This window comes from Thamnophis sirtalis, unplaced genomic scaffold (genome assembly GCF_051295495.1).
Source record: "Thamnophis sirtalis isolate CommonGarterSnake01/CBP01778 unplaced genomic scaffold, rThaSir2_p1.2 scaffold_9, whole genome shotgun sequence".
Lineage (NCBI taxonomy): Eukaryota > Metazoa > Chordata > Lepidosauria > Squamata > Natricidae > Thamnophis > Thamnophis sirtalis.
In genome coordinates this window covers 80,426,764-80,453,052 of record NW_028261389.1, presented here as the reverse complement: position 1 = coordinate 80,453,052, position 26,289 = coordinate 80,426,764, and the positions used below count along the sequence as shown (strand labels likewise).

Genomic DNA, 26,289 nt, shown 5'->3' with positions numbered 1-26,289 from the left:
CATCAGGCACTGTAAACCACCTGTTCTTCCTCTTCCTCACCAGCCACCTCCAGACCTGGGGGCTGTTGACTCTCCATCTGAGGATTGACAGACAGCCCGGCTCCACCTCTCTCTCTCTCTCTCTTTCTGCCACCTCCATTCCCTCTTCTCCCTCGGGTTGCCCTGATGATGACTCGGACTCCCACGCCTCTTCCTCCTCCTCCTCCTCTGATTCAGCCTGCCGGAGGGGTTGGAGGGCAACAGACCATTTGTGAGCCCCCTTTTTGCGACCCTCCTGATAGCAGCATCGATGGGGAAGCCCAACTGACTTGGCAACCATGTTGCTACCTCAACAACTGCAGTGATTGGCTTTACGACTGCGGCAAGGAAAGGTCACAAAAAAGCGGCCAGATTTCACTTCGCGACTGTCTGACCGATCTGTAGTTCAACCCAGAGATGTGACGTACATCAAGAACCCGTATGGGGTTTTGTCGGGACTCACACAACAGTGCGATAGCCGCCCAAAGGCACCATCTGATTAATGACACGATTTCATGGAACGTGCCTGGCAAATCCTTTGATAACCGCAGCTCCGCGAGAACCTCTCGAGGAGCAGCACGAAACGATCTGTTATCCAGCTACTTAAGTAGCTACTTAAAAATATTAACCCTAGCCGCCCCCCCCATGCCCCCAACCCATTTCCCCAGGCAGCGGCTTACACTCAGTAGCAAATGAGGGGAAGCGACTGTTTCTTAGTGCTTCTCTGGGTGCTGAAATCAGAGAATTTCGCAGTGAAAAATTGAATTTAGTCCGAGAGAGAAATTAAGAATGATTGTGGTCTATCTGTATTCATGACAGATATCTTTAATTCCCTGTATCGCTGTGGACTGACTAGATGATTAGGGGACTGGAGGCTAAAACATATGAAGAACGGTTGCAGGAACTGGGTATGTCTAGTTTAATGAAAAGAAGGACTAAGGGAGACATGATAGCAGCCTTCCAATATCTCAGGGGTTGCCCCAAAGAAGAGGGAGTCAAGCTATTCCCCAAAGCACCTGAGGGCAGGACAAGAAGCAATGGGTGGAAACTAACCAAGGAGAGAAGCAACTTAGAATTAAGGAGAAATTTCCTGACAGAACAATTAATCAGTGGAATGACTTGCCTCTAGAAGTTGTGAATGCTCCAACACTGGAAGTTTTTAAGAAGATGTTAGATATCCATTCGTCTGAAGTGGTGTAGGGTTTCTTGCCTAAGCAAAGGGGTTGGACTAGAAGACCTCCAAGGTCCCTTCCAACTCTGTCATTCTATTCCTTCTATTATATCTACTGCAGTTATCCATCGCCTTGAAAGAAGGCAAGATTTTCCCACGCCACAAATCGTATCCAACTATTAGTAAATTATATCTGACGCTTGGTGCCGGTTCCCGTTTTACGCGCAGCCTTTTGTCTTTGGCTGACACGATGTCCTTTCTAAAAGGCAGGATATTATCCACCCCACCATCCATAGGAAACCTGAAAGAAACGCAAAACCAAACACTTAGAAATGAAATATATAGACTTAGTGGGAGAGAACCTGAGTCCCGTCGGTGGATCTGTTATTTCCCAAGCAATTTTTGTCTAATGAGGTGAAAACATCTTTTATTCTGTTAAAGGGTTATGCAGTATTTAGCATTGCCTTCCTTCTGGGACGAAAGAAGCTTTCTTACTCAGAACTGCTCTAGTTAAAATCCTATTTTTTCTGGGTGGCCTCCTTTCCGTTTTTTGCAATTCATCCTCATGGTTCATCATCCTCTGGCTGATTTCTTTTCTGGTGGGAAAAAAAAACCACAAAAATTGGAGTGGATATTTTATGGATTTATTCATTAAAAAAAACCGTACTATTTTGTTATTTCAGTTTTACTCCAGGGGATAGGGAAGGCATCAGGCTAGCAACTGGGAGAAGTGAGTTCTAGTTCTGCTTTGGAACGGAAGTCGATTGGGTGACTTTGGGCCAATCACCAGGAGATGGAGATTTCTAGTCCCGCCTTAGGCATGAATGGGTGACTTTGGGCCAATCACCAGGAGATGGGGAGTTCTAGTTCCGCCTTAGACATGAATGGGTGACTTTGGACCAATCACCAGGAGATGTGTCCACTGAAAATATGAATGTATATTATAAACTAATGGAAATTCTTTGTTCTAATATTCGCTTTTTCTCCTTGGAGATGGCTGATATTATAATACTTTAAAGACTTATTGTTATTTGATAGATAATTATGAATTCAAAGGAAATAAGGGTTGCTACAAATGAAAGAATATTAATGGTAATTTGAACACATAATGCTCAATTATGTGCCCAGGTGGCGCAGTGGTTAGGGTGCAGTACTGCAGGCCACTTCAGCTGACTGCTATCTGCAGTTCGGCGGTTCTAATCTCACCGGCTCAAGGTTGACTCAGCCTTCCATCCTTCCGAGGTGGGTGAAATGAGGACCCAGATTGTGGGGGCGATATGCTGACTCTGTAAACTGCTTAGAGAGGGCTGAAAGCCCTATGAAGCGGTATATAAGTCTAACTGCTATTGCTATTGCTAATGACAGTGAAATATTCAGTTATGTTTAATGCAAAACCAGTGATGTTATTCTTAATCTTAAGAATTGATGCACAAAAACTTGTAACCAAACGACACGCTTGATGAAATGGAGGAAAGTTTTTTTTTCTTTGTTTTATATGTGTTGTTTTGTTTAAAAAGAATAAAAATATTTTTTTTTAAAAAAGAACTATAACTATGTGAACCTGTAACTCTATGTAAGAGAATACAAATTTTTAAAAAAACATTTTTTTTTAAAAAAAAAGAACTCATATGATTCTTTTTGACCGAGCCGTATTGATGGACCCAATGCATCGTTGATTATTTTATTAAAATTATTGGCCGTCCGTCTTACCGCTAGCCGGTTTTCCAACGTTAAAAAGATTCTTTAAAAAATTATACAAAACCTTATGCACAGCACAAAGTAAATACCATAAAAACATAAAATAATCCACTCTAACTTTAGTCTCCTGACACTGTAAAGTTGTGCGAGACCACCGGATGACCAATCAAATTTTCACAAAGGAGCAATTTTTCTATACTAGAAAGAATTGGTAATTTCCCTGCTATGATCCTTTCATCCATCTCTAAAAAGCTCCAGGAAGCCTCAGTAGGGTTACAGTTTACACGGCCACCTCCGCATGCTTTAAATTAAAATATCTATGGGCTAAATATTTAGTTCCACTCTCAAGAAGTTGTTTGCAAAATTTTCTAAGCCTTGGCTGCCCTTGGATGGAATCTGGCTTGTATAAACACACAAAACACACACACTGTGGGAGCACAAGTAATGGATGTTCCTTCATCGCAATGCTTGAGGTTGGATTTGTTTAAGGTTTCTGACCATTCATCGCGGACTTAAACAGCATAAAAGGGTTCCATAAAATCTTTTTTTTCCAAGTGAGGCTTTAATCTTGGCCGATTCCAAGCCTCCCTTAGCTGTTATAAAAGCGAAATAGCTTTGAAAAGTCAGGCAACAGACTGGGGCAAAATTCTGTGGTTTTCTACTACACTTGATTTTCTGCAAATTAGTTTCTAACCTTCTAGAGGGACAGAAGTACAGAGACTGTATTTTGGAGAGCTGAAAATGATTTGCCAAAAGGTTGTGCATATCCACCCTTGGTTTCACTCTAAGGTGCATCCAAAAACATAAATTTTGCAACTGTTTTAAAGTTAAAGTTGTTCCTTGGGGAAAGTAATCAACTAATCCAGAGATTTGAGTGTATTTTTCTAAAATTCCAAGTTATAAATGTTTAAATTGTGACAGGAACTTGCAGGGAAACTGATATATTTCCATCATAAAGTACCAATCTTATAAATTATGTCAGTGTTTCTCAATCCTTGGCAACTTTAAATTCTGTGGACTTCAACTTCCAGAATTCCCCAGCCAATATGATGGGAGTTGAAGTCCAACACAAGCAAATTAGGGAATTCTGGGAGTTGAAGTCCAGACAAGCTGACTGGGGGATTCTGGGAGTTGAAGTCCAGACAAGCTGACTGGGGGATTCTGGGAGTTGAAGCCCAGACAAGCTGACTAGGGGATTCTGGGAGTTGAAGTCCAAACAAGCTGACTGGGGGATTCTGGGAGTTGAAGTCCAAACAAGCTGACTGGGGGATTCTGGGAGTTGAAGTCCAAACAAGCTGACTGGGGGATTCTGGGAGTTGAAGTCCAAACAAGCTGACTGGGGGATTCTGGGAGTTGAAGTCCAAACAAGCTGACTGGGGGATTCTGGCAGTTGAAGTCCAGACAAGCTGACTGGGGGATTCTGGGAGTTGAAGTCCAAACAAGCTGACTGGGGGATTCTGGGAGTTGAAGTCCAAACAAGCTGACTAGGGGATTCTGGGAGTTGAAGTCCAAACAAGCTGACTGGGGGATTCTGGGAGTTGAAGTCCAAACAAGCTGACTAGGGGATTCTGGGAGTTGAAGTCCAAACAAGCTGACTGGGGGATTCTGGCAGTTGAAGTCCAGACAAGCTGACTGGGGGATTCTGGGAGTTGAAGCCCAGACAAGCTGACTGGGGGATTCTGGGAGTTGAAGTCCAGACATCTAAAAGTTGCCAAGGTTGAGAAACACTGGAATATAGACAAGGGGAGTGAATAGAATTCTAGTTGGATTCTAGTTAAATATTACAAACAATATTACATTTGTGTTGTGACCCTGGGCTCTAACCACACATGCCAATTTGAGTGTATCAATCACCTCCTTCAGTGTAAGGCTTTTTAAAGAAAATAACCTTTTTATATATTTCACTCGATTGTCTAAAAATCTGGTCAGTGAAAACCTGGTGGGAGGTGAGGCTGAATGTATGAACACACTCAATGTTCTGCAAAGGTGGATTTCAAGCTACAAGAATCCCTGGAAAGGATGACTTTTTATACCCCAAAAGATCACGTCAAAAAGACCACCCTCTCCATCGCCCTCTCCAAATAAGCTTACCAGCTTGAGCAAGTCAATTAATTTGTGGACATCTTCTCCCGTGGAGAGATCTACAAAATCTTTGGGTAATCTATAGCTCAGATACGGACTCGGCTGGACGGTGAGGTTGCTGTTTGTGCAACGGAAGGATGGAGATTCCTAGTTGGGAAGAGAAGAGCAAAACTGAGAAAGACAGACTCACTTGTTTCCTTGCAAATTCGTTCGGTGTTAATTAGCTAAATCGATGGCAGTCTCAAATACTCATATATCACAGTTTCTCTTCAACATCCGCTTCCCTCCATTGTTTCTCGTCCTGGAGTTTGGGACAAATAGGTTGATCCCCCTCTTCTTTGGGGAAGCCCCTAAAATACTGGACTATTGACATGATAGTAGTGCTCTCATATTTCAGGGGCTGCCCCAAAGAAGAAGTGGGTCAAGCTATTCTCTAAGGCACCTGAGGGTAGAGCAAGAAGCAATGGGTGGAAACGAATCAAGGAGAGAAGCAATCTAGAACTAAGGAGAAATTTCCTGACAAATGAAAAAAATTAACCAGTGGAACAGAAGTTGCCTCCAGAAGTTGTGGAAAAAACACCAACACTGGAGGTTTTTAAGAAGAGATGGGACACTCGTTTGTCCAAAATTGTACAGAGGTCTCTTGCTTGAGCAGGAGGCTTTCTTTCTTTCTTTCCTTCCTCCCTTTCTTTCCTTCTTTTCTTTCCTTCCTCTTTCTTTCTTTCCTTCTTTCTTTCCTTCCTCTTTCTTTCTTTCTTTCTTTCTTTCTTTCTTTCTTTCTTTCTTTCCTACCTTCCTTTCTCTTCCTTTCTCTTTTTTCAATCTGAGAACCCAGATTGTTGGGGGCAATATGCTGACTCTCTGTAAACCGCTTAGAGAGGCCTGAAAGGCCTATGAAGCGGTATATAAGTCTACTGCTATTGCTATTGCTATTCTTTCTCTCTTGCTTGAGCAGGAGGCTTTCTTTCTTTCTTTCCTTCCTCCCTTTCTTTCCTTCTTTCTTTCCTTCCTCTTTCTTTCTTTCCTTCTTTCTTTCCTTCCTCTTTCTTTCTTTCTTTCTTTCCTACCTTCCTTTCTCTTCCTTTCTCTTCCTTTCTCTTTTTTCTTTCTTTCTTCCTTTCCTTTCTTTCTTTCTCTTCCTTCCTTCCTTCCTTTCTCTTTCTTTCTTTCTCTTTCTTTCTTTCTCTTTCTTTCTTTCTTTCTCTTTCTTTCCTTAATTCCTTCTTACTTTTCTTTCTTTCTTTCTTTCTTTCTTTCTTTCTTTCTTTCTTTCTTTCTTTCTTACCTTCCTTTCTCTTCCTTTCTCTTTTTTCTTTCTCTTTCTTCCTTTCCTTTCTTTCTCTTTCTTCCTTCCTTTCTCTTTCTTACTTTCTCTTTCTTTCTTTCTTTCTTTCTTTCTTTCTTTCTTTCTTTCTTTCTTTCTTTCTTTCTTTCTCTTCCTTTCCTCCCTCCCCCTCTCCCTCTGTCCACACAGTAATTCTGGACAGAGTTTTAATTTTTTTTAAAAAAAGTAAAATGCCAATGCCTAGCAAAATCAGGAAAGCTGGTTTAATTACATGTATGCCTGTATATCTTTTTTATAAACAAAAAAACCCCACTTGTTCTGTTTTCTTACCTCTTCCATTGCTGCGCCTTCAGTCTGGTCATTTGTCAAACTGTTTCCAGATCTTATTTCTTCCCACGTAAAGAGCAGAGAATCTGTTACTTCCCCGAATGGATTAAAATCAATGAGCCAAACTCTGCCCTGGAGGAGGATGGCAAGCAAGGGTCAAAAAAATGTTAACTCTCCATGTGTGGGTAGCATAAAATAAAACAACAATAACACAACTTCCTTTTCAGATCAAAGGTCCTGAGTGTTAAGGACACCAAATTCCACGTAAATCTGGATTGCTACTATTGTGACAGAACGTAGAACACCCAAATGGGATTTTCTCCTCCTTACTTTATCTTCATTGTGAACTCGTGAGGGATTGCCTTAGATCTTTTCTCAAGTGGCTTCATTTGTCTGGGTACAAGCCCTGCTTATCTGACTGCTGCCTTAGTAGCCATTCTTCCTCCTGCCTTCAAGGCCATTCCTTATTCAGTCACAGACCTTATCAGGCTTGGAGAGCTGCCAGGCCGATATCTGCAGAACTTGGCAAGGAGTCTCGGAGAGTCACAAACCAATTAAGGGAACTAATGGTCTCCTGCAAACTCCACTCCCCTTTCGCTCCTCTTTTATCTCCTCTGGGAGGGGCCATTCACCGTCCACCTGTGGCCTTACTCCCAAGTCGACCCCTGTTCTTTAGCTGTTGCCTTCGTCTGGCCACTCTGCGCGTGCGCACACTGGGAACAGGCTCCAGCTGTTCTTCTGCCTCGCTGATGTCTGATTCCAAAGGCAGCTGAGAACTATCAGACGGCCCTGGCCCCATCTCTGCCTCCCACACAGAGCCCTCATCAATAGCAATAGCAGTTAGACTTATAAACTGCTTCATAGGGCTTTCAGTCCTCTCTAAGCGGTTTACAGAGAGTCAGCATATTGCCCCCAACAATCGGGGTCTTCATTTTACCCACCTCGGAAGGATGGAAGGCTGAGTCAACCCTGAGCCGGTGAGATTTGAACAGCCAAACTGCAGGACTGCAGTCAGCTGAAGTAGCCTGCAGTGCTGCATTTAACCACTGCGCCACCTTGGCTCTTCCCCAGACTCCAGGACTGGCCCACGTTCCTCCACAACCTCCTCACTGTCTGAATCTGCTGCCAGTTCCTCTGGCAGGCCACAACAGTAATATGGATTTCTTCTGAGATACGTTTTTGGGCTACCTGATTTCCCCCCCCCTCTCCTCCACTTAGTGACCAATTCAGTGTTTTTAAGATCAGACCCAGCTGACTAGGTACTGCCAATCTCTTGGGAGAAAATCGGGGTCTTAATTATATACTTTCCTAATCATCAGCATGGGTACAGAAGAGAAAACTCACTTACCATACTGTCCCTGTAGACATCAAACACAACTAAAAAAGAAATGGAGGGTGGGGGAGAGAGAGAGAAAGCAAAGAAAGAAAAGTGAGCATCCTGGTAAATTGTAAGAAAATACCCGCCATCTTATTAAAATGAAAATGGCAAACTCACAATCCTCATCCAGAAATTTATACTGTATGTGTTTCGTGAAAAAATCCTGAATGCATCTGCAAATCTCCTCTTTCTGTTTAGCGATGTGTTCGTAGTACTGGGTGTAGTCTCGCTGAGATATACCTGGAAGACAAATTATATTTCATTATCATTTTTATTCCTCTTGTTCCCTTGCTGACTCCCTTGGAATTAAAGGGTTCCACCACAAAACCGCGGTAGACAAAAGCGCGCACGACGAAAGCGCGTACGTGACGTCATCACAGCGCGACGAAAACATCGCACTGTGATCGGTAAATGTAAAATTAAAGCGAAAACCTTACCCTAACCCCCCAAACCTAACCCTAAACCTAACCCTAAACCTAACCCTTAACCTAACCCTAAACCTAAGCCTAAACCTAACCCTTAACCTAACCCTAAACCTAACGCTAACCCTTAACCTAACGCTAAACGTAACCCTAACGCTCTAAACCTAACCCTAACCCTTAACCTAACCCTTACCTTTATGTGAATCGGCTTGCTTTAATTTTATTTTCATTTCAATTTTTAATTTTTTTTCGTCGCGCTGTGATGACGTCACGTACGCGCTTTCGTCGAGCGCGCTTTTGTGGACCGCGGTTTTGACGGGTCACGAATTAAGGCACAGTGGTAGAATGGGAGCTCCAATGATACCAGGCGTTTTGTTGATCAATAAAATAAAATAAAAAAGAACTGAACCTGCTTAGATCTTACCATATTTTTTTCAGAGTATAAGACGCTCCGAAGTATAAGACGCACCTAGCTTTTGGGGAGGAAAACAAGGGGGGGAAATCTGCCAGCAATTTGCCTCCTTGCAGCGAACAGCAAGTTTCACTTTCAGTTTCAGCAGGGAGGCTCCAGATCATCAGCTGTTTCAGGCTGCAGGGATTGCCATAGCCCAGTGTTTCTCAACCTTGGCCACTTGAAGATGTCCGGACTTCAACTCCCAGAATTCCCCAGCCAGCGAATGCTGGCTGGGGAATTCTGGGAGTTGAAGTCCGGACATCTTCAAGTGGCCAAGGTTGAGAAACACGGCCATAGCCTATTGCAGCCTCTGCAAACTCCATTTTCCTCGTTTGCTGCGAGGAGGCAAATTACTGGGAGGCAGAGGCCAAAGGGTGGGGGCCGGTGAGTGGATGGGGCTACATTCAGTGTATAAGACGCACCCAAATTTTCACCCTCTTTTAGGGGGGGGGAAGCGCATCTTATAATCTGAAAAATATGGTATTTATTCTAATTAATTACATTCGAGAGGCCCCAAACATTTCCTCTTACAGAATTATAGCAATAGCAATTAGACTTATATACCGCTTCATAGGGCTTTCAGCCCCCTCTAAGCGGTTTACAGAGTCAGCATATCGCCCCCAACAACAATCCGGGTCCTCATTTTACCCACCTCGGAAGGATGGAAGGCTGAGTCAACCCTGAGCCGGTGGGATTTGAACCGCTGAAGTAGCCTACAGTGGGATTTGAACAGCTGAAGTAGCCTACAGTGCTGCATTTAACCACTGCGCCACCTCGGCTCAATTGTTGTAACACATGGTAATTCTGATTACTGAACCCATCATTTTCTATTAACGATCCCATAAACCCTTACGGGCTTAAGTCCGTGCAACTGAATGCAGCTGATTGTTTACTGGCCGGAAGCCCTTCCCTGTCGCCAGTGCCGAGTTTTGTTCGGCAGATATATTCCCATTGTGCCCAGAGAGAGAAATAACTGCCTCCACTTAGGATCAAACTCACAGCCTCCTGATTGTGAGGCGAGAGCGCCCCCTCTAGGCCATCGCACCACTCCCTGTCACTGACAGCATCAAGCATTGCCCTAAACACAAACTCAAAAGGGAAAATAGCCAAATTAAGGAAAAGTAGACTTCTTCCAATTACAAAAATACAGGTAGCCCTCAACTTACAACAGCTCATTTAGTGTCTGTTGGAAGTTACAACGGCACTGAAAAAAATGGACTTATGACCATTGTTCACACTTAACGACCGTTGCAGCATTCCCACGGTCACGCAATCAAAATTGAGGCGCTTGGAAACTGACTCAATTTATGACGGTCCCAGCGCCCTGGGGTCATGTGATCCCCTTTTGCGACCATCAAAGTGCGCGGGGAAGCCAGATTCACTTAATAACCACGTGACTTAACTTAACGACCGCAGGGATCCACTTAGCAAGCGTGTCACTAACTTAACAACCGCTGTGACTTCGCAACCGGGGATGAGAAAGGTCGTAAGATGGAGCGAAACTCACTTAAGAATGGTCTCGCTTCGCAACGGAAATTTGGGGCCCAATTGTGGTCCTCAGTCAAAGACCACCTGTAAATTTAACGAGCAGCCTCACCTTGTGAAATGCGGGAGAGTCACAATAAAAACATTTAGACGAGCTTTAGAGGGAGAAGCAGCAGAGGATAAATGAGCTTTCATTTCATTTCATTTCAATAAATGAAATAAAATGAAATGAGCTTTTACTGATAAACTCACCAACAAGTTTGTTTTCCTTCACAAAACACCTAAACTCTGCGCCAGGAATCAATTCACACCATTTCCGGAGGACAAGCTGAGAGGAGGGGAAAGAACAATTCCGATTAACTGGCGCAAAAACAACAACAACACTTTCACCTTAAGGGATAATTAAGAAAATATTAAATACTAGTTGATAACCTGTCATTGCCCTGGTTATTTATTTATTTATAGGGGGGGAGAACGTCCAGACGAAAAATAATTTATAATGTTGGATTTTCCCCCTTGCCAGGCCCCCTTGTGGAGGACTGTGAAGCCGTTACCATGGCAAATCCGCTGCGCTGTGCAGTAGAAGCCGTTTTACAGCAGTACAGTTTTAAGGCACAATAGCCTGTATCTTAACAGAGCATACACCCTGAGGGGTGTTAGGGGTGTCTTACCCACCCACCCCCCTCCGCAGTGTTTTTCTCCAGAGAGTAAGTCATCTGTGTACCACGTTTGGTTGAAATTGCTCAAGGCATTCCAGAGTTACAGCAGTACAGTAGAAGCCATTTTAAGGCACAACAGGCTGCATCTTAACAGAGCACAGACCCTGAAGGGTGTTAGGGGTGTCTTACCCCCCCCCCCCCACAGTGTTTTTCTCCAGAGAGTAAGTCATCTGTGTACCAGGTTTGGTTGAAATTGCTCAAGGCATTCCAGAGTTACGCTGGAACACACACACAGACACATTACTATATAGAGATTATTATCTATGAAATATCTATCGTATCAATCTGTTCATCCATCTATCTATCTTCTATTAAATTTATTAAATATTAATTATCTATTAAATATATCTCTATCGTATCCATCTCTCTTTCTCCCCCCCTCCCTCTCCCTCTCCCTCCCTCTCCAATTTATTTTTATCCTATGGAACTTGGAGGACTTTTGTGCTGGGTTCAAAATGCTACCCTAGGAAGAGTTTCTGTCGCGCTTACTTCATAATTCAAAGCAGGATCAGGGGAATCGTCGTTGCAATGGATAAACCTTGAGAGGAAGAAAGACGTGTGGATAGATTTGCAAATATGTCTTTAACAGCCACAAATATGAGCAACTGATTGCGATGGGCGCCTCAGTGACACACTCACCCCTTGCTAACAGTGTTAATGAGCGTGCAACCAAATCAACTGACGAGAGCAAAGGCCACCCCTCCTACTGATAGTGTTACTTAGTTTGGTAATGAAATGTCTGCAAGAAAACAAGCAAGCTCAGAGAGCACCAAGGACCCCACAGTCCTCCTCCTCCTCCTAATCTCCTCCCCCCCTTTCCATTCTCCATTCCAGAAACCCCATTCCCTTCTAGCACTGATGATGTTACTTAGTTGGGTAATGAAACGTCTGCCAGAAAACCACCAGGCTCAGAGAGCACCAAGGACCCCACAGTCCTCCTCCTCCTCCTTCTTCTCCTTCTCCTCTTCTTCCTCCTCCTACTCCTCCTCTCTGCAAACCCCTCTCTCTTCTAGCAGTGATTATGTTACCTAGTTGGGTAATGAAACATCTGCAAGAAAACCAGCAACTCAGAGAGCACCAAGGACCCCAAAGTCCTCTTTCTCCTCCCCCTCTGCCTCCTTCTCCTCCTCTTCTTCCTCTTTCTCCTCCTCCTCTCTGCAAATCCCTCTCCCTTCTAGCGCTGATGATGTTACTTAGTTGGGTCATGAAACGTCTCCAAGAAAACCACCAAGCTCAGAGAGCACCAAGGACCTCACTTTTAACTTTTGAAACAGTTAAAAGAGAAGTTGAAAAAGGCATTGGGCTTCCTTAGAACAATTAGAGTGGATGATTTCCCAAGGTCGTAACTAGAGGACACTCCGTCTCTTCTTTGTTCGCGTAGATCTTCAAAACTTTTTTTTTTTTTAAAGAATTTTATCCCGCCTTTATTATTTTTAACAAATAACTGAAAGCCGTGAATGAGCCAACAATGTGGGGCAGCATCCAAAAAAAGCCAACACAGTTCTAGGCTGCATCAACAGAGGGATAGAATCAAGATCACGTGAAGTGTTGATACCACATTACAATGCCCTGGTAAGGCCACATTTGGAATACGGCATCCAGTTTTGGTCGCCACGATGTAAGAAAGATGTGGAGACTCTGGAAAGAGTGCAGAGAAGAGCAAGAAAGAGGATTAGGGGACTGGAGGCTGAAACATAGGAAGAACGGTTGCAGGAACTGGGTATGTCTAGTTTGATGAAAAGAAAGACTAGGGGAGACATGATAGCAGTCTTCCAATATCTCCTCTTCCTCCTCCTCCTCCCTTCTAGCACTGATGATGTTACTTAGTTGGGTAATGAAACGTCTGCCAGAAAACCACCAGGCTCAGAGAGCACCAAGGACCCCACAGTCCTCCTCCTCCTCCTCCTCCTCCAACCCTTCTCCCTTCTAGCACTGATGATGTCCCCTAGTTGGGTCATGAAACGTCTCCAAGAAAACCACCAAGCTCGGAGAGCACCAAGGACCCTACAGTCCTCCTCCTCCTTATATTATAGGAGTATAATCTCTCCCATTTTCCCATTTCCATCGTATTTTATTGGCACTGTTAAACGATTGAATTTCCCTCCCCTGCAGCTGAACAGAGACCGTTGCGTTTTCCTTCCCTTCTTTCTAATTTATAAACCTATTCGGGTAACTAAATAAAGAATGAAAGCCAATTTTCACCCGTTCAGCACTTCCTTTTCTTCACCCAATTAGCATTTATCATTTTCACTTGGGGGGGGGGGGTTACTGGCACTTACATCAATACTGAAACTGGTTTAACCGGATCAGGATGTCTATTTATTTTTCGGACTCTTTACCAGATACGTTCACGTGAAACTGGAACGGATCTTTAAATAAAAGGGGGGGGGGAAACGTACGACTGTGTCGCGTGGAAATTAAAATGTAATCTGGATGCATAAGGACAATCTCTACAAAAGCCCATCGTTTGTGCATCACTAAGGTGTAGAAATTGGCCAAAAACCTCCCCCCCCCCCCACCAGGTAACACTTTTGTAAAGGAACCTAGATGTAAGGGATGACCAGGCTGGGCCCGAGGGAGGAGTCAAATGCGTCGTAAGTTATGAGTCCCTGCATGCCCATGAGAGAGTGCTGGGGCATTCACAACTTCTGGAGGCCAGTTGTTCCACTGGTTAATTGTCCTCACTGTTAGGAAGTTTCTCCTTCGTTCTTAGTTGCTTCTCTCCTTGGTTAGTTTCCCTACGTTGCTTCTTGTCCTGCCCTCCGGTGCTTAGAGTAGAGTAGAAGAGAAGAGAAAATAGAATAGTAGAGTAGAGTAGAGTAGAATAGAATAGAATAGAATAACAGAGTTGGAAGGGACCTTGGAGGTCTACTAGTCCAACCCCCTGCCTAGGCAAGAAACCCTACACCACTTCAGACAAATGGATATCCAACATCTTCTTAAAGACTTCCAGTGTTGGAGCATTCACAACTTCTGGAGGCAAGCTGTTCCACTGGTTAATTGTCCTCACTGTCAGGAAATTCCTCCTCAGTTCTAGATTGCTTCTCTCCTTGATTAGTTTCCACCCATTGCTTCTTGTCCTACACTTAGGTGCTTAGAGTAGAGTAGAAGAGAAAATAGAATAGAATAGAATAGAATAGTAGAGTAGAGTAGAGTAGAGTAGAGTAGAGTAGAGTAGAGTAGAATAGAATAGAATAGAATAACAGAGTTGGAAGGGACCTTGGAGGTCTTCTAGTCCAACCCCCTGCCCAGGTAGGAAACCCTACACCACTTCAGACAAATGGATATCCAACATCTTCTTAAAAACTTCCAGTGTTGGAGCATTCACGGCTTCTGGAGGCAATTAATCCACTGATTCATTGTTCTAAGTGTCAGGAAATTTCTCCTTAGTTCTAAGTTGCTTCTCTCCTTGATTAGTTTCCACCCATTGCTTCTTGTCCTGCCCTCCGGTGCTTAGAGTAGAGTAGAAGAGAAGAGAAAATAGAAGAGTAGAGTAGAGTAGAGTAGAGTAGAGTAGAGTAGAGTAGAGTAGAGTAGAATAGAATAACAGAGTTGGATGGGGACCTTGGAGGTCTTCTAGTCCAACCCCCTGCCTAGGCAGGAAACCCTACACCACTTCAGACAAATGGATATCCAACATCTTCTTAAAGTCTTCCAGTGTTGGGGCATTCACAACTTCTGGAGGCAACTTCTGTTCCACTGATTAATTGTTCTCACTGTCAGGAAATTTCTCTTTAGTTTTAAGTTGCTTCTCTCCTTGGTTAGTTTCCACCCATTGCTTCTTGTCCTGCCCTCAGGTGCTTTGGAGAATAGATTGACTCCCTCTTCTTTGTGGCAGCCCCTCAAATGCTGGAAGATTGCTATCATGCCCCCCCCCCAAGTCCTTTTCTCCAGACTGACCAAACCCAAATCCTGCAACCTATACTTGATATATTCCATTCTCCATCTTTTTCAGCTAATTCCTATTAATATTGGGGACCCTTTGATGTGTGCTTCTCTCCTCGATTAGTTTCCATCTATCGTTTCTGCCCTCTGGGGCTTTGGAAAATAAAATTGCCCCCCCCCTTACTTCTAGTCCAACCCCCACCCCTGCCCCCCCAGCTCAAGCAGGAGACCCTACACCATTTCAGACAAGTGGCTGTCCAACCTCTTCTTAAAAACCTCCAGTGTTGGAGCATCCACAAATTCTGGTGGCAAGGAGTTCCACTGGTTAATTGTCCTCACTGTTAGGAAGTTTTCTCAATTCTAGGTTGCTTTTCTCCTTAATTAGTTTCCATCGTTGTTTCAACTCCTACCCTCACAACGCCTCCAGAGATCACCGCACACCAAGGCAACTAGACACAAGAACAGTTTTTCCCCCGCACGCCATCCCTCTGCTAAACAAATAATTCCCTCAACACTGTCCAACTATTCACTAAGTCTGCATTACTACTATGATTAGTTCCTATCCCCCATCTCCTCCCACCTATGACTACAGGACTGTAACTTGGTTGCTTGTATCCTTACGATTTATATTGGTATTGATTGTCTCCTGATTGCTTATTTGTACCCTGTGACTATCATTAAGTGGTGTATCTTAGGATTCTTGACGAATGTATCTTGTCTTTTTATGTACACTTGAGAGCATCTGCCCCAAAGACAAATTCCTTGTGTGTCCAATCACACTTGGCCAATAAAGAATTCTATTTCTATTCTGTTCTGTTCTATTCTCTATTCTGTTCTCTATTCTATTTTCTATTCTATTTCTATTCCATTCTTATCCCTTATTCTATTCTGTTCTATTCTGCTCTATTCTATTCTATATTCATTACATTCTTCTCTTCCATTCCATTCATTATATATTCTATTATTTCCATTATTCTATTCTATTCTAATTCTACATTCTTCTATTCTATTCTATTCTATATTCCATTATTCTATTCTATTCTGTTCTAATTCTACATTCCATTATTCTATTCTAATTCTACATTCTTCTATTCTATTCTATTCTATTCTATATTCCATTATTCTATTCTGTTCTAATTCTACATTCTTCTATTCTATTCTATTCTATTCTATATTCCATTATTCTATACTATTCTGTTCTAATTCTACATTCCATTATTCTATTCTATTCTATTCTAATTCTACATTCTTCTATTCTATTCTATATTCCATTATTCTATTCTATTCTGTTCTGTTCTAATTCTACATTCCATTATTCTATTCTAATTCTACATTCTTCTATTCTATTCTATTCTATTTTATATTCCATTCTTCTATTCTACATTCTTCTATTCTATTCTATATTCCATTATTCTATACTATTCTGTTCTAATTCTACATTCCATTATTCTATTCTATTCTATTCTAATTCTACATTCTTCTATGCTATTCTGTTCTAATTCTACATTCCATTATTCTATTCTATATTCCATTATTCTATACTATACTATTCTGTTCTAATTCTACATTCCATTATTCTATTCTATTCTAATTCTACATTCTTCTATTCTATTCTATTCTATATTCCATTATTCTATACTATTCTGTTCTAATTCTACATTCCATTATTCTATTCTATTCTAATTCTACATTCTTCTATTCTATTCTATATTCCATTATTCTATTCTATTCTATTCTGTTCTAATTCTACATTCCATTATTCTATTCTAATTCTACATTCTTCTATTCTATTCTATATTCCATTCTTCTATTCTATTCTATTCTATACTCCATTAGTCTATTCTATTCAGTTGTAATTCTACATTCCATTATTCTATTCTATTCTATGCTACTCTACTCTATTAAAACAAGAACATTCTATTCTATTCTGTTCTGTTCTATTCTGATCTATTCTACTCCATTCCATTCTACTTTACTCTACTCTACTCTACTCTCATCCATTGTTTTTGTCCCGTCTTCTCTTCAGGCGCTTTGGAGAATAAATTGACCTCCTGCTCCTCCTCCTCTTTCTGGCAGCCCCTCAGATACTGGAAGACTGCTATCATCTCCTCCTTAGTCTTTTCTTTTCTCTAGACTGGCCAACCCCCAAATCCTGCAATTCTGTTCTTCGTATGTTTTTGGTCCCCAGGAGTGGCGAAGGAAGAAAAGAAATATACAGGGACTTTTTTCCAACCTCCCTGTTCAAAGGGGAAGATCCAACTTACGGCTGAGTGAAGTCGCGAGTAATGAAATCCGAACTTTTCAAAAGCAGGAAAATGTCACTGAGGCTGTTGCATTTCAGGGAATTATTCATGGCGATCCAGTAGGCATCCTAAAGAAAACGGAATGTTATTTATTTCAGACCTGCATCTAACAGGAAGTCCTCGACCGATGAACACAATTGAGCCCCAAATTTATGTTGCTAAGTGAGACACGTGTTGAGCGAGTCTTGTCCCACTTTAGGACCTTTCTTGCCACACGTGACCTCCACTTGCGACCCTCCGACAACCAAACTCAGTGGAAGAAGCTTGGTTTTCGTTTAACAACGGTGGGATTCACTTAAGGACTGTGGTGATTCGCTTAACAACCGTGACGTAGGAGGTTGTAAAATTGGGCATAACTCTCTATAACAACCGCCTGGCTTACCCACGGAAATTCCTGTCCCCGTTGTGGCCGGTACGTTGAAGATTACCTATCCATATCTAGATTTGTCTACAAGATGTAGAGTGTGAGAAGGTTGGGGAGGAAGATGGGCCAGTCCTGGAGTCTGGGGAAGGCTCTGATGAGGGCTCTGTGTCGGAGGCAGAGAGGGGGCCAGAGCCGTGTGCCAGTTATCAGCTGCCTTCGGAGTCAGACATCAGTGGGGCAGAAGAACAGCTGGAGCCTGTTCCCAGTGTGCGCATGTGCAGAGCTGCCAGGAGAAGGGAACAGCTTAAGGAACAAGGGCCGACTCGGGCGTAAAGGCACAGGTGGATGGTGAATGGCCCCTCCCAGAGGAAATAAAAGAGGAGCGAAAGGGGAGTGGAGTTTGCAGGAGACAAGGAGTTAGCTTAATCGGTTCGTGACTCTCCGAGACTCCTTGCCAAGTTCTGCAGATCTCGGCCTGGCTTCTCTCCAAGCCAGATAAGGTCTGTGACCGTAAATCCTCCCTCGAAAGACTTTGCTGGATGTCAACCAGCAGAATTCACAGTCAATTATTAAAAGGGGTTTTCGTCGGGACCAGGAAGTTGGCTTCATGCTCTCGGGAAGCCTCGGTCAGAACAGAACTACAGGATTAAAATGCGATTATATGAGATTCTTCAGAAGCAGCTCCTTATTACAGGTCTGCAAAGAACGGTACTTAACGTACTGCAATAAAGCCGTCAGTTTAAATAGCGAAGAAAAAGCAACTTATTTGTTGACATACATTGCAAAGGACTCAGCGGGAGACCTCTTGGCCTTTTCAAGGCCTGATTTTATCTCTGCTTTCCCAAAAATGATTCCCGCTGAAGTCAATCAGGCTCCCATCAAAGGGAGATTTGGAGGGTGGCACCTTCGGGCCAAATGAATTGTCCAATTTCTTTAGATGTCTCAGTTCTGCCCCGGAGTAACTCATTCAGGAGGTTGCACAGTCCAAACGCTTAAAAAATTTCCCCTTAAATCTCCTTAACGCCTCTGAAAATGTACAAGGCTTTGTTCAAGGCGGTGGATTTAGGCTGGTTCGTAGGGTAAACTGAGATTTTAGCAGATTAGCACAGAGCTTAGAACTTAAAATGTCTGCTTTAAAATTCAGAACTTAGAACTTAAAATGTCTGTTTTAAAATTCAGAACTTAGAACTTAAAATGTCTGCTTTAAAATTCAGAACTTAGAACTTAAAATGTCTGCTTTAAAATTCAGAATTTAAAATGTCTGCTTTAAAATTCAGAAGCAGTTTTCTTCACGGAACCTTCCTGAAGAGTTGAGATGCATCTTCTCCACTTAAGTACAGATGGCCCTCGACTTACAATCACAATGGAGGCCAAAGCATTTGTTGCTAAGCGAGACATTTGTTATGTGGGTTTTGCCCCATTTCCCCACCTTTTTGACGTGTCAAAGTGATTAAGAGAATCGCTGAAGTTGTTAAGTTAGTCACACGGTTGTTAAGTGAATCTGGCTTCCCCGCTGAAGTCGCAAAAGGGGGGTCATGTGACCCCAGGACCACTGTGACGGTCATAAATATGAATCCATTGTTAAGCATCTAAATTTTGATCACCTCACTCTGGGGATGCCTACAAGGGTCGTAAGTGTGAAAAAGGGCTGTTCATCACTGTTGTAACTTTGAAGTGTCATTAAATGAATGGTCGTAAGTCAAAGACCATCAGTACCATCTAAAAATGAAGTCTCATGTTGGAGACTCTATTATCCCCACAAAAATTAATACAATAATAGGGTAGATTTTTATTCTCAATAGATCTTGGCTTATTCTTAGCTGAATAAATCTTGACTGGAAATCTGAACAGAACTTGCAATGAAATATTTGATTCTGTCTCTGTCAATTCTCAAAGATGCAAGAAACTGGAGTGTTATTATATTCTCCTCCTAAAACTGCAGATTAAAATTAAATACTTGTTTTAAAAATGCCCTGGGATGCTTGAAGTCACGAGGGGAACTTGTCCCAAACGAGTTTGGATACAGAAGCAAAACTTTTCAAGGAAAAAACGCCAAGAAACTCATAAAGTGAAAATATAATTTGCAAGGAACACATCTCCGAGGTTCTTGGTATAAATTAAATTTACATTAAATTCAAATTACCCTTGGAGCGCTCCAGTTAAGCTTCGGAAAAACGCTGCCTCCCAAGGAATGGATCGCCTCTTCAACTTTAAGGGAAAATTCGGGAAATTCTGGTGCCTGGAAAAAAACCACCAAGGAACAACCATTTCTAGAAACAAAAGCTAAGGAAAACAGGATTCCAGGAGAAACAACATTATATTGCATACAATGGTTGCATGTAAGCCAAATGTTTACAAAAACATCTCCAGCGCAGATGCTTTAAACAAAGTAGGATCTCAAAAAACATTCTCAAAACACTTTACTTTGCAATATTTGGATTTGAAAACTCTGGATTTTTAAAAGTCTAGCAGAACTAACACACAATTTAACCTGACATTTCTTGCAGATGTTTCATTATCCAAACTACGTTATCATCAGCACTGATGTTACCTAGTTGGGTAAGGAAACATCTGCAGGGAAACAACCAAACTCAAAGAGAGACCCAAGGATACCTCATCATTTCAAACCCTGAGCTACAAATTAACCCGATTGCCAAATAGTCATTTTTGGACATTGGATGTTGCAAGAAGAAGATAAATGAATGGATTTCTCGCAATGTTTTAAAACACAGGAGTACTCAAGCTTGATCGGTATGTTGGATGTTTATTTCACGTTTTCTTTGAAATACACTTGTCTGCTGTTAAGAATGACTTGGAGGTCAACGTTAATTTGTAACTTAGGAGAAAGTTCACCGCCAGATAAAATCCAAGAAAAAACGTTTGCAATTTCCTGTCCTATATTAGGTAATGTAGACCTCTTCCTTTAGACATAAGGACAGTTTTTCTCCGCATGCCATCCCTCTGCTAAACAACTAATTCCCACAACACTGTCAAACTATTGATTAAGACCATATTACTATTCTTTTTCTCATCTTTCCTATTACCTACGTATCTTCTTTCCTACTTAGGACTATAACTTTGTCGCTTGTATCTTTATGATTTATGTTGTTTCATTTAATTTCCTAGTACAAATTATGTTGATTGCTTATTCAGTATCCCATGACCATCACTAAGTGCTGTATCTTATGATTTATGATGCCATGTATCTTTATCATGACTATGGTCATGATTTATCACTCATAGCTTTTATGTACACTGAGAGCTTATGCACCGAACACACATTCCTTGTGTGTCCAATCACACTTGGCCAATAAAGCAATAAAGAATTCTATTCTATTTCTATTTTATTCATTTTCTATATTCTGTTCTATTCTACATATTCTACATTCTCTTCTCAAAAAAGATTCTATTCTATTGTGTTCTATATCCCTATTCTATATCCCTATCCTATCCTATTTTCCATCCCTATTCTATATCCTTATTCTATTCTATTCTATTCTATTCTCCATCCCTATTCTATTCTATATCCTTATTCTATTCTATTCTCCATCCCTATTCTATTCTACTCTTTTATTCCCCATCCCTATTCCATCCTTATTCTCCATCCTTATTCTATTCTATTCTCCATCCTTATTCTCCATCCCTATTCTATTCTCCATCCCTATTCTATTCTATTCTCCATCCTTACTCTATTCTATTCTCCATCCTTATTCTATTCTATTCCCCATCCCTATTCTATTCTCCATCCCTATTCTATTCTCCATCCTTATTCTATTCTATTCCCCATCCCTATTCTATTCTCCATCCCTATTCTATTCTACTCTTTTATTCCCCATCCCTATTCCATCCTTATTCTCCATCCTTATTCTATTCTATTCTCCATCCTTATTCTCCATCCCTATTCTATTCTCCATCCCTATTCTATTCTATTCTCCATCCTTACTCTATTCTATTCTCCATCCTTATTCTATTCTATTCCCCATCCCTATTCTATTCTCCATCCCTATTCTATTCTCCATCCTTATTCTATTCTATTCCCCATCCCTATTCTATTCTCCATCCCTATTCTATTCTACTCTTTTATTCCCCATCCCTATTCCATCCTTATTCTCCATCCTTATTCTATTCTATTCTCCATCCTTATTCTCCATCCCTATTCTATTCTCCATCCCTATTCTATTCTATTCTCCATCCCTATTCTATTCTATTCTCCATCCTTATTCTATTCTATTCCCCATCCCTATTCTATTCTATATCCTTATTCTATTCTATTCTCCAGCCTTATTCTCCATCCCTATTCTATTCTCCATCCCTATTCTATTCTCCATCCCTATTCTATTCTATTCTCCATCCTTACTCTATTCTATTCTCCATCTTTATTCTATTCTATTCCCCATCCCTATTCTATTCTCCATCCCTATTCTATTCTATATCCTTATTCTATTCTATTCTACATCCCTATTCTATTCTATTCCTATTCCTATTCAAAAAATATTTGAATACAGAGGTACTTACTGTAAGCGTTGTTGTATTTTCATCATCAGACCACTGAAAAAAAGGAGACCAGAAACCAGAATTATTTTTGATTGAGATGTGACTATTGACAATTGTTTAGTTGGGACTAATTAAATGATTGTGAATAGGTTCAAATGTTTATGGGGATTCTCAGGCGTCCAGGGTCCCAGGTCAACTGGACTTTCCTTTGTTATATTTCCCTTGAAGACATTTCCCTCCTCATCCAAGAGGGTCTTCACTGGATGCAGCCCACACCTGACCCATCCCAAGGCCCTCACCTGATGGGACCCTCACCTGGCGCGACCTCCCCATCGCAAGACCACACAAAGCCCTTAACAGCAGAACACCACTGACACCGACCTCACCTAAGCTCACTGAAGATGTTACATTGCACGGTAATAAAATGTTCAGAAACCAACCCACAAACTTAGAGAAGGAATCTCCATCCTCACTTATGGAAAAGATATGGAATTCCAGTATGAGGGGCGATTTATCCGACAATCCAGAGACTCCCCCCCCCCAAAAAAAATATTAATTATAGTATCAAGGTTTCTACAAACCACAGCTTCTTCTGCCTCTTCCTCATCGTCCCCATCTTGGGTTACAGTTCGGGGATCTTCTCTAAATAAGAAACCAGAAAGTGAAACTCTTTTGATGATCAAATCCTAAAGTTTTAACTTTGATTCCGATAGCCTCTTATAACATTTGAGGCCCCAAAATACAATCTTTAAAAACAAACAGCTCTGGCAAAAACCTCGAGACAAAAGCAATCTCTTTTGGCCAATTAATACTATTTTTTTCAATTAGAAATAATGACGGTGTCCGTGTTCAAGCAGGAAATTGCAGGAAATTGTTATTGTAGGGGAAAAAAACCACTTAGTGAGATGATTAAAAAGGGACGCGGTGGCTCAGTGGCTAAGACGCTGAGCTTGTAGATCAGAAAGGTCGACAGTTCGGCGGTTCGAATCCCTAGCGCGGCACAACGGAGTGAGCTCCCGTGACTTGTCCCAGCTTCTGCCAACCTAGCAGTTCGAAAGCAGGTAAAAAATGCAAGTAGAAAAATAGGAACCACCTTTAGTGGGAAGGGAACAGCCTTCTGTGCGCCTTTGGCGTTGAGTCATGCCGGCCACATGACCACGGAGACGTCTTCGGACAGCGCTGGCTCTTCGGCTTTGAAACGGAGATGAGCACCACCCCCTAGAGTCAGGAACAACTAGCACGTATGTGCGAGGGGAACCTTTACCTTTAACCCCTGTAACTTCTCTCCTTAAAGGCACAATGATAATTGAAAAGAAGAGGAAAACAGCCTCCATATGAAAGGAAAGATCAGATAAACCCACACATTATTATTTCTTTAAAATACATCTTAATCTTTTAAGAACAACTTCTCACCTGCCAGAAACGACCAGAGTTCCATCATCTAGCAAATAATCTTTGACGTTCTGTGGGATTGGAAGGACGACACTAAAATGGGAAAAGGATTAAAGCAAAATAATTTTAGAGAGCTTTTAAAGCTGAAGGCACAGCGATCTGAAGTCCCAAAGGTCCTTTTTGCAAGAGGCAACTGGATTTTGTTTTTTCTTTGAAGGGGTTTTGCTTCCCATCCGAGAAGCTTCTTCAGTTCTAGGGTCCACCATTCAGTCAGAACTGAAGAAGTTTCTCGGATGAGAAGCAAAACCTCTTCAAAGAAAAAACCAGAAAGTCCAGCTGCCTCTTCTTGAAAAAGCACCTTTGGGACAAGCCCTCTATTTAATTGAAGGTAAAAATCAGCCTCGGGTACCTGCGGATGGTCTGTCTCTTGAAGCGAGGATACCAGGAGGAGAACTGACAGTTGAGTATCTGTTCTTTCTTCATCTTGGTATTCAAAAGACGACTGTCAGCTCTGCATTGAAAGGAGACAACACAAGTTAACATTTGATGACAAGCGAAGGCAACCATTTTACCCCATTCATTAAAGGCAGAAGGACCGAATAGTGACACTTTCCTTTCTTTTAACGTTTTACTAAATGCTGAATATTTTACACCGTGTTGCTGGCATCTATGGGAAGGGTATGTTTTAAAGAAGACCAAAGCATTGTTCTTCGGGGTTGAGATTTTATTTCCCTAGCTAGCCAGGTTTCATTTTGAACATGTGTATCTCAAAAGTGTTTTCCCCCCCCCCCACTTGTAAGTATCAGGGATTCTGGCAATGTTGGCTCACCATTCCAGCTGTCTCAGGAACTCTGGGAGTTGAAGTCCAGAGGTCATAGAAAAGCTATAGTTGCCGACCGCTGTACTAGTCACAAAACAACATGTCGCAATCAGAATCCCTTCTTCCAATCCCTGCCTCTATGTCAAAGCTCCCCCCAACTGCTCTCCTCCCCCTCCTTCTTCCCTTCCTATTCTTCTCCTCCTCCATCTTCATCTTCCCTTCCTTTCTTCTTTTCCCACTCTTTTCCTTCTATTCATCCGTGTGTGCGCGCGATTAGGTGTATATACATATATACACACATACGTATATTTGTAGATGTAGATGTATATACACCTAATCGCACACACACACACGGATGAATAGAAGGAAAAGAATGGGAAAAGAAGAAAGGAAGGGAAGATGATACACATATATTGACACATGGACACACGCAGGTACACACACACACACATGCGCACACTAAATTTGACATTGAGTCTTTATTAATTAGCCCTTGGGGCATAAATCGTTATTTTATTCCAATTCCACTTTTAAATTGTATTATATCAAATTTCATTTTAAATTGCTTTTATCAAATTTTAGTAATAATTTGTTTTTGGAACTTTGCACATACATATGCATACTCATAGATGTGTGTGTGTGTGTGTTATGTGTGTGTGTGTATACCTCGCCGAAACGTTGCCAAGACAATCTCAATCTTACACGGGAAAAGACCCGAATACAACAAGACCAGCATACGTACACCCGTGAAAAGCTACAAAAACATATGTGTGTGTGTGTGTGTGTATGTGTGTATATACGTGTGTGTGTGTATACACACACACACACACACACACACACATACATTGAGATGAATGGATGGAAATATCCACATGCATGCATGTGTACCTGTGTATGTTATGTATTTGTGTATGAAATTATACATAATTATACATATGTATGTATGTATATGTATATACTCATACAAATTATACATATGTATGTATGTATGCATATACTCATACCTGTGTATGTGTTGTATGCGTCTATACATATATGAGCCTTATACTCTGAAAAATACGGCACATACACACATATCCTGAGATGAATGGAAGGACATAGACATGTGTATATGTGTGTTATGTGTTTGTGAATATATGTATGTCTTTGTGTATGTCTGTGTGTATATGTATATCCATATATGCGTGTGTACCTATATATGTGTTGCATGTGTCTATACAGATGTGCGCCTTATACTCTGAAAAATACGGTACATACACACATATCCTGAGATGAATGGAAGGACATAGACAAGTGTATATGTGTGTTATGTGTTTGTGAATACATGTATGTCTTTGTGTATGTCTGTCTGTATGTGTGTGTACATATATATGTGTTGTATGTGTGTATACATGTGTGTTGTGTTGTCACCATCAGCTGCTTATTCGCTTATGTAATTGGCAAACCTGCCACGCACACACACCCAGACCACCCAACAGCAACAAGCTCTGCAACTCAGACACGTGTCCGTAGCAAGACACGTGTCTGCGTGGCGTGCATTCACACGCCCTCCCTCCCCTGCCCGCCTTCGCTCCTCCGTCTCATTTATTTTACCTGCTACTCCATCGTCCCAGCTGCTCCTGCGGGATCCGACCAATCGAAGAGCGCGGCAGGCGGGGCTTCACGCCTCCTCCTTCTTATTGGCTAAGGGATTGTCCTTCGACCTGCGCGCCTTAGCACCGCCCTCCAGGGAAAGCCGGCCTTTCTTTGGAGCTGGCAAGTGACAGGCGTTTCTTGTGAGCCAATCAGCGACAGATGATGTGTCTCGGTCGGTCATGTAGAGATAAGTCCTCAGAACCACGCAAGCGGAACTTCAGGATTATATAACACCGAGTGCTTTATTTCGGCTCTGAAACGGAACCAGAGCACCATTTCAATCTTTACTGAAACGAGATCAGGACACATATCCTATTTAAGTTAAACAAAGGAATGACAATCATAGAGAAATTGAGG

General features: G+C 41.8%; 1 protein-coding gene across 2 annotated transcripts; it reads right to left on the bottom strand.

Annotated features, from left to right (window-relative positions):
• Positions 1-1,599: 1,599 nt before the first annotated feature.
• Positions 1,600-26,107, bottom strand: CDC123 (cell division cycle 123). Of its 2 annotated transcripts, XM_087722386.1 has the most exons (15): positions 25,891-25,909; positions 24,307-24,376; positions 23,887-23,988; positions 23,499-23,570; positions 22,667-22,727; positions 22,107-22,139; positions 19,735-19,830; positions 17,189-17,295; positions 11,529-11,577; positions 10,573-10,648; positions 8,077-8,199; positions 7,930-7,958; positions 6,585-6,713; positions 4,979-5,116; positions 1,600-1,785 (listed from the first exon to the last, which is right to left on the bottom strand). In XM_087722386.1, the coding sequence occupies exons 3-15, from the start codon at positions 23,958-23,960 to the stop codon at positions 1,753-1,755; spliced, it is 1,020 nt and encodes a 339-aa protein (XP_087578512.1). In that variant the 5' UTR covers positions 23,961-23,988; positions 24,307-24,376; positions 25,891-25,909; the 3' UTR covers positions 1,600-1,752. The 2 variants fall into 2 exon arrangements, with proteins under 2 accessions (XP_087578512.1, XP_087578511.1); XM_087722385.1 differs by lacking the exon at positions 24,307-24,376 and having other exon boundaries at positions 25,891-26,107.
• Between the last annotated feature and the right edge of the window lie 182 nt (positions 26,108-26,289).

Excerpts from the sequence above, each read along its gene's own strand:
- CDC123 (XM_087722385.1), bottom strand. The coding sequence starts at position 23,960 with ATGAAGAAAGAACAGATACTCAACTGTCAGTTCTCCTCCTGGTATCCT. Across the intron at positions 11,578-17,188 it reads ACTCGCGACTTCACTCAGCC|GTTTATCCATTGCAACGACG; the intron begins GTAAGTTGGATC and ends CTTCCTCTCAAG. Across the intron at positions 8,200-10,572 it reads GAAGGAAAACAAACTTGTTG|GTATATCTCAGCGAGACTAC; the intron begins GTGAGTTTATCA and ends TTTGTCTTCCAG.